The following is an 8,440-nucleotide window of genomic DNA, read 5'->3' as shown; positions in this document are numbered from 1 at the left end:
AATGTGAGACTACCATTAAATTTCAGTTAGTCGAAACTGAGAAAGTGTTAAACATTCAGAATATTTCGCCAATGAATACAAGACCCAATGCCATCAGGGTAAGGGTGAACACACCCTGTGAATTCTGGGAATTGTAGTTCTGCTGGCGGCAACACTGAGACCGTGCGGCCGTTTCCGGACTCTAGCTCCCAGGGTACAGTGCGAGACAGAGATCACATGACCTGGAGATGGCAGCAGCCGCTCGGAAGAGGCCGAGGCCGGGGTCCGGGTTTTGAGGTTGGGCCCGGAGCCGGGATACAGAGAGAGACATGCAGAAAATAAAATCATTGATGTCCCGCCAGGTAACACTGCAATGTCCCTGATTTTCTCTCCCGATATTACAGTGAGGAGTTATTACAGGGCCTGAGGAAAAAGCAGCAACGGGGGGACACCGCCTGTACCCGTGTCCCAGGGCAACGGGGGGGGGGGCACCGCCTGTACCCGTGTCCCAGGGCAACGGGGGGGGGGGGGGGGCACCGCCTGTACCCGTGTCCCAGGGCAACGGGGGTGGGGTGGCACCGCCTGTACCCGTGTCCCAGGGCAACGGGGGGGGGGGGCACCGCCTGTACCCGTGTCCCAGGGCAACGGGGGGGGGGCACCGCCTGTACCCGTGTCCCAGGGCAACGGGGGGGGGGCACCGCCTGTACCCGTGTCCCAGGGCAACGGGGGGGGCACCGCCTGTACCCGTGTCCCAGGGCAACGGGGGGGGGGGCACCGCCTGTACCCGTGTCCCAGGGCAACGGGGGGGACACCGCCTGTACCCGTGTCCCAGGGCAACGGGGGGGGGCACCGCCTGTACCCGTGTCCCAGGGCAACGGGGGGGGGCACCGCCTGTACCCGTGTCCCAGGGCAATGGGGGGGGGGCACCGCCTGTACCCGTGTCCCAGGGCAGCGGAGGTGGGTGGGGGGGGCACCGCCTGTACCCGTGTCCCAGGGCAGCGGAGGTGGGTGGGGGGCGTGCCTGTACCCGTACCCGTGTCCCAGGGCAGTGGGGGCGTGTGCCTGTACCTGTGTTCCAGGGCAGCGGGGGTGCTCTGACTGTACCTATGCCCAAGGGCAGCAGGGCCACCTGCCTGTACCTGTGTTCTAGAGCAGCAGGGTTGGACAGTGAGGGTGCTCTGCCTGTACCTGTGTCCAGGGCAGTGTGGGCGGGGGCCGCCTGTACCGGTGTCCCAGGGCAATGGGGTGGGGTGGGGTGCCTGTGCCTGTGTCACAGGGCAGTGGGGGTGCTCTGTTCTGTGTCCCAGGGCAGCGGGGTTGGAGTGTCCACCTGTACCCATGTCCCAGGGCAACGGGGTTGGAGTGTCCACCTGTAACTGTGTCCCAGGGCGGTGGGGTTGGAGTGTCCACCTGTACCTATGTGTATGGACAGGACGGGTGCTTCGCGTGTATCTGTGTCCCAGGGCAATGGGGTTGGGGTCTCTGCCTGTACCTATGTCCCAGGGCAGTGGGGGGGCTCTGTCTGTAACTGTGTCCCAGGGCAGTAGAGTTCGGGTCTCCGTCTGTACCCGTGTCCCAGGGAAGCAGGGGTGGGGTGGGGGGGTTGGGGGTTGGGGGCTCCGCCTGTATCCTTGTCCCAGTGCAAAGAGGGGCTGCCTGTATCTGTGACCCAGAGCAGCGGGGGGGAGGGGGCTCCATCTGTACCCGTGTCCCAGGGCAGTGTGGGGGCTCTGCCTGTACCTGTGTCCCAGGGGAGGGGGGGCTCCGCCTGTACCCATGTCCCAGGGCAATGGGGGGCTCTGCCTGTACCCGTGTCCCAGGGAAGCGGGGGAAGGTGCATGTATCCATGTTCCAGGGCAGCGGTGTGTGTGTGTCTGTGTGTGTGTGTGTGCCTGCAACCCGTGATCAAAGGCAGCGGGGCGATGCTCTGCCTGTACCCGTGTCCTAGGGCAGCGGGGTTGGAATCTCCTGGACAGTGCTGGTGCTCTGCCTGTACCCGTGTTCCACAGCAGTGGGGTTGGGGTCTCTGCTTGTACCCATGTTCCAGGCCAGTGCAGGTGGGGTCTCCGTCTGTACCCATGTCCCTGTGCAGTGGGTGTGCTCTGCTTGTACCCGTGTCCCAGGGCAGTCGGGAGGGTGGTGAGGCTCTGCTTGTACCTGTGTCCCAGGGCAGTTGGCAGGGCTCCAACTGTACCCGTGTCCCTGGGAAGTGGGCTGTACGTGTACCAGTGTCCCTGGACAGTGCAGGGGCTCCACCTGTACCCGTGTCCCTGGGCAGAGGGGTGGGGTCTCTGCCTGTACCCGGATCCCTGGGCAGTAGGGCAGGGTTTCCGTCTGTGCCCGTGTCTCTGGGCAGTGCGGGGGAGGGGAGGGGGCTCCACTTGTACCTGTATCCCTGGGCAATGGGGCAGGGGTTCAGCCTGTATCCGTGTCCCTGGGCAGTGTGGTGAGGGCTCTATCTGTACCCATGTCCAGGGGCAGTGGGCTTGGGTGTTTGCTTGTACCCATGTCCCAGGACATTGGGAAGGTCTGCCTATACTTGTGTCATGGTGTGGCGTTTGCCTGTACCTGTGTCCAGCGGCAGTGTGTGGGGCCTCCACCTGTAGCTGTGCCCTGTGGCAGTGGGGATGGCTCCGTATGTAGCTTTGCACCAGGGGGAATCTGCCTGTGACCATGCCATTGGGCAATAGGGGGGTTCCACCTGTCCCTGTGGCAGTGGGCTGCACAGCTTGTACTAGTGCCGCAAGGCCTGGCAGGATATCTGCCTGTATAGATTCATGGATAAACAGTAATCCAGATAAACTGTATCTGTGATCTGTGGAGGGTGCTGAGCCTGTATCTGTGGTCTAGGGCAACTGCTCCTTTTGTCCATTTGCCAATCTTTTTAATAGAATGTGTATGTTTTGACATTCAGTTCTCAGCCCTCAACCCTTTAGAGTCATATCTTTATGATACCCACAATGTTGTACTTGCCAATTTCAATCTGTGTGACCACCACGTTCACGTAGGAGCGAGGAGCAGGCAATTCAGCTTTTCCAGCCTGCTCTACAATTTCTCATAATCATGGCTGATCTTACCCTGGTGTCAACTCCATTATCTTGCCCGCTCCCCATAGCCCTTTATTCCACTTAGAAACAGAAATGTTTCTGATTTATTCTTGAAGCTGTTGATCGATTCTACCTCCACTACTGCCTAGGGCATAGTGAGTTCTATAGATTGACAACCCTCCTAGAAGTGGTTTCTCCTCCTCTTAGTTTCAAACCTACCTCCTGTCATTCTATATCTGTGTGCTCTTATTGACCCTGTCCTATAAAGGGAAACATATGTTCCACATCCACATTAACAATTCCTTTTAGCATCCTATATCCCTCAATCAGATCCCCCGTCATTATTCTGAACTCCAGCAAGTACAAGGCTCAAGCCATTCAACTGCTTCATGTATGACAGCCCTTTCATCCTTGGAATCAACCTTCTAAACCTCCTCTGAACTGCTTCCAGTGCCACCACATCCTTCCTCAAGTAAGGAAACCAGAATGAGACATAATATTCCAGATATGATCTCATCAATGCCTTAGATAATCATAATAACACTTTATTACTTTTATAATCCAATCCTTTTGCAATAAATGTCAGAATTCTGCTTTGCCTTTCTTATTATATGCTGCACCCACATATCCACTTTGTGATTCCTGCACAGATATGCTCAGATCTCTGCACTGACAGACATTTAAATCTGCTTCCCATTTAAATAATAACATACCCTTTGTTTTTCCGGCCAAAATGGACAATCTTATACTTATCCACATTAAACTCTATCTGCCCAAATTATGGCCTGTTCCCATAGCTTATCAATATCCAACTGTAAACTCTTAAACAATTCTTCACTGCCTGCTTTCCTATCTATTTAGGTAGCATCTGTGAACATTCTGTCTTACACTCTGTCCCTGCTTGCAAATCATGTGTACAGATTGTAAATAGTTGAAATCTGAGAACTCGGAGCACCCCACTAGTTACAGATCTGACAATTCAGAGCACCCCACTAGTTACAGATCTGACAACTCAGAGCACCCCACTAGTTATAGTTTTCCATCCAGAGAAGGACCCATTTATTCCCACCCTCTGCTTTCTATTCGTCAGCCAATACTCTACACATAACCCCCTGGGATCTTACCTTCTGGATCAGTCTTTTATGTGGCACCTTGTCAAATGCCTTCCAGAAGTCTGGATATACCACATCCACCAGATCCCCTTAATCCATTTTGCTGGTTACATCCTCAAAGAATTCCAGCAAGTTTGTCAAGCATGACATGCCCTTCATGAAATTGTGCTGACGACGGTGAATTGAGTTTTGTTTTCTGAGTGTTCATTGCCTCTTCTAAGATTGACTCCAGCAACTTTACTACTGCAGAGGTCAAACAACCGATCTATAGTTTCCCACATTTTGCTTGTCTCTTTTTTTTGAGTAAGGGTGTCACATTAGCATGTTTCCAATCAACTAGTACCTTTCCTGAATTCGGGGAATTTTGTAAAATCATAACTAATACATCCACTATATCTGCTGCCACCTCCTTTAATATCCGAGGATGCAGGTCATCGGGTACCCGGGGACTTACTGGCCTTTCATGCCTTCAGTTTACTTAATACCTCCTCCCTCCTTATAGTAATTTCACCAAGTTCCTTTATTGTAACTGGAGTTTTACAAAAGAAATTATTTTCCTCCACTGTGAAAACACAAATTATTGGTTTAGTGCCCCTGCCATTTCTGAAGTTTCCATCATTACCTCTAAAAGGCTAACATTTACTTCCACTATTCTGTTCTTTTTGATATACTTTGTTTACCTTGTTCCATATATTGCGTGCACTCAGTCCTGCATTGACTGCCCCTCTCATTGTTGTCCCCTTATTTGCTGTGTCTGAGGTTAGGTTTTTGACCCTTTTCTATACTCCGTCTTATTACTTGTTCTGGGAACTTTAGTAACTTCTGCTGAACCCTCACCCAATCCTTAACCTTTTCCCTGATTTTCCATGCAACTGAACTTAAAGCCCCACTATTTAGTTTAAAGCCCTATCCAATGCCCTAGTTATTTGACTTGGCAGGATTCTGGTCCCATTGTGATTTAAGTCAAACCCATCCCATTTGAATAGTTCCCTCCTTCCCTCAAATTGAAAAATTTGAACCCATTTCTCCCACACCAATCTTTGAGCCGCACATTTACCTTTTTAAGCTTGCTGATCCTGTGTATTTGCTTGTGGCTGATGTAGTAATCCAGAGATAATTACCTTTTGGATTCTGCTTTTTAACTTTGCCCCTAGCAGCCATACTCCCTCAGCAGAAACTCTTCCCTCTTTGTACATTAGTACCTATGTGGTCCTAAACAACTGGATATTCCCCCCACAGTTTCTCAGCAGCCTATATGAGACATCCTAAATGCTGGGATCTGGCAGGCGATGCAGCCTTTGGTAATCTCAATTCTGGCCACAGAAAGTGTCTTTTTCCCTGACTTTCCAACTATACTTCTCTTTTCTTCTCCTCCTTGTAAGGCTGTCTATACCACGGTTTTCTCATCGCTTCAACAGCCCCATTCTCATCCACGCAGGGGGCAAGATCTCAAAACCTGTTAGACAAATCAAGGGCTGAGGCTCACTCAGCGCTACCTCATGGATCCCTCTATCTGCCGCACTTATAGTTACACCCTCCTGCCTCTGACCACTGTCCTAATGTAGTTAACCTGAGGGATGTGAAAGCCTACTGAAACTCAATATTCAAGAAACTGTTCCCACTTCCCTGCTCTGGGATACAGATATAAGCTGATTCCTCTCCCCCGCTCTGGGACACTGATACAGATTGAGACTTGTGTCTCAGGCTCTGGGAAACAGATACAATCATAGTGCTCAAATTTAAACCTCCAGCTCATTGACTTTGAGCCAGAGTTCCTCAAGAATCCAATGTTTGCTAGTTGCAATGAATCCCACTGGGCTCCACCAGCTCCTACATCATCTCTAATTACTTACTTCGTTCGATAGTATCATACAGCATGGAAACAGACCCTTTGGTGCAATCTGTCTATATCGAACATAATCCCAAACTAAACTAGAACCACCTGTCTACTCCTGGCCCAGATCCCTCTGAACCTTTCCTCTGTCAATCCAAATGTATGTTAAATGTTGTAATTGTACCCACACCCACCATTTTCTCAGGAAGTTCATTCCTCATGCGAACCATCCTCTGTCTAAAGAAGTTATCTCTTTTTCTTTTTTAAAATCTCTCTCCGATCATCTTAAACATGTGTCCCCTAGTTTTGAAATCCCACATTCTAGGGAAAAGACAACTATCATTAACTCTATCTGTACCTCTCATTATTTTATAAATTTCTCTCAGGTCTCCTCTCAACCTCCTCCACTCCAGTGAAAAAAGTCCCAGCCTATCCTGTCTGCCTTCATAATTGAAACCTTCCATACTTGGCAACATCCTGGTAAATCTGTTTGGAACCCTTTCTAGCTTGATTATATTATTCATCCAACTGGGTGACCTGAGCGAGGCACAATATTCCAGAAGAGGCCTCACCGATGCCCTGTACAACCTCAACATGATTTCCTAACTTTTACACTCGAAGGACTGAGCAATGAAGGCAAGCATGCCAAACGTATTTTTTAACCACCCTGTCTATATGTGAGGCAAACGTCAAAGAATTATGTACCTGCACCCTGAGGACCCTCTGTTCTACAACACTACCCAAGGCTCGATGTTAATTGTATAAGCCCTACCCTTGTTTTATGTAATACCTCACATTTAACCAGATTGAACTTCATCTACCATTTTTCAGCCCATTGACATATTTGATCAAGATCCCTTTGTTTTCTTAGAAGCCCTTTTTTCACTGTCTATTATGCCACCAATTTGGGTGTATTCTGCAAACTTACTAACCATACCTTCTGTATTCTCATCCAAATTGTTTACATAAACAGCAAACAAAAGAGGACCCCGAGCCGATCCCTATGGAACACTGCTGGCCACAGGCCTCCTGAGTGAAAAGCAACCATCCACCATTACTCTGTCTCCTGCCATTAAGCCAATTATGTATCCAATTGGCAAGCTCACCATGGATCCCACGTGATCTAACTTTTCTAATTAGTCTACCATGTGAAACCTTGTTCAGGGCTTTACTAAATTCCAAATAAACAATGTCTACTGTTCTGCCATCATCAATCTTTTTAATAACTTCCTCAAAAAAACTCATTCAAGTTTGTGAGATACAATTTTCCTTGCACAGAATCATGCTCACTACCATTAATCATTTTTTTGCATCTCAAATGTCCATACATTCTATCTTTTAATAATCACCTCCAACAATTTACCCGCGACCGATGTCAGATTCATTGGTCTATAGTTCTCCTTAGAAACTTTCTTAAAGGTACAACGTTAGCTACTTTCAAGTCATCAGGCACCTCGCCCATAGTTATAGATGATGCAAATATTTCTGCAAGGGGTCTCATAATTTCCTGTTACTTCCAACAATGTTCTGGGCTACGTTTGACCTGATAGTGGAGATTTATCCACTTTTATATTCGCTTAAGACCTCCCAAACTTCCTGTTCTGTAATGCAAACTTTTTAAAAGATCAAAGTTTATTTCTCTGCATTCTCTAGACTCCATTTCTTTCTCGCAGTAAAACCTGACGCAAAATATACATTTAGTATCTCTCCCATCTCCTGGGGTTCAACATACACACGACCTCCTTGATCTTTAAGGGGCCCTACCCTCTCTCTAGTTAACCTCTTGCTCTTAATGTTTTTGTAGAATCCCTTTGAATTAACCTTATCAGCCAATGCGAAACCCCTCTTTCCCTTCCTGATTTCTCTCTGAAGAATGCCCCTACACTCTTTCAATTGATTGAGATTCAATTGAACCAAGTCATCTATATCTAAAGTAAGATTCTCTTTTATTCTCGACTAGAACCTCAATACCTTTAAAAATCACACAACACCAGTTTGTAGTCCAATAGATTTATTTGGAAGTACTAGCTTTCGGAGCGCTGCTCCTTCATCGGATAGCGATGATTTGTGTGATTTTTAACTTTGTCCACCTATTCTCTTTAAGCATTTCAATCTGGTCATTTATTTTATAACATGTGAACACTTTTCTTATTTTCTGTTGATCTGAAAGTAACCTATGGTCGATAGTGAAATTAGTAGCTATCACCAACCAATGAATTTATCTATCGTATCACTCTTTGTGTTGGGCCCCTGATCTGGGGCTTCGCTTGATAGATTAGGTTACTTACAGTGTGGAAACAGGCCCTTCGGCCCAACAAGTCCACACCGACCCGCCGAAGCGCAACCCACCCATACCCCTACATATACCCCTTACCTCACACTACGGGCAATTTAGCATGGCCAATTCACCTGACCATCTTTGGACTGTGGGAGGAAACCGGAGCACCCGGAGGAAACCCACGCAGACA

The 8,440-nt window shown here is 48.6% G+C and overlaps 1 protein-coding gene across 1 annotated transcript in view; it reads left to right on the top strand.

The window, feature by feature from the left end:
• Nucleotides 1-210: 210 nt before the first annotated feature.
• Nucleotides 211-8,440, top strand: part of vps50 (VPS50 EARP/GARPII complex subunit) — a 192,079-nt gene continuing 183,849 nt past the window's right edge. The window contains exon 1 of the mRNA XM_060824779.1: nt 211-341. Within this exon, the coding sequence (XP_060680762.1) occupies nt 309-341 (33 nt within the window). The 5' untranslated portion in view covers nt 211-308. The remainder of the gene's footprint in view (nt 342-8,440) is intronic.

Source organism: Hemiscyllium ocellatum, chromosome 5 (genome assembly GCF_020745735.1).
Source record: "Hemiscyllium ocellatum isolate sHemOce1 chromosome 5, sHemOce1.pat.X.cur, whole genome shotgun sequence".
NCBI classification, from domain to species: Eukaryota; Metazoa; Chordata; class Chondrichthyes; order Orectolobiformes; family Hemiscylliidae; genus Hemiscyllium; species Hemiscyllium ocellatum.
Note: the sequence above shows the minus strand (reverse complement) of the source record. Positions and strands in the feature narration are given on the sequence as shown.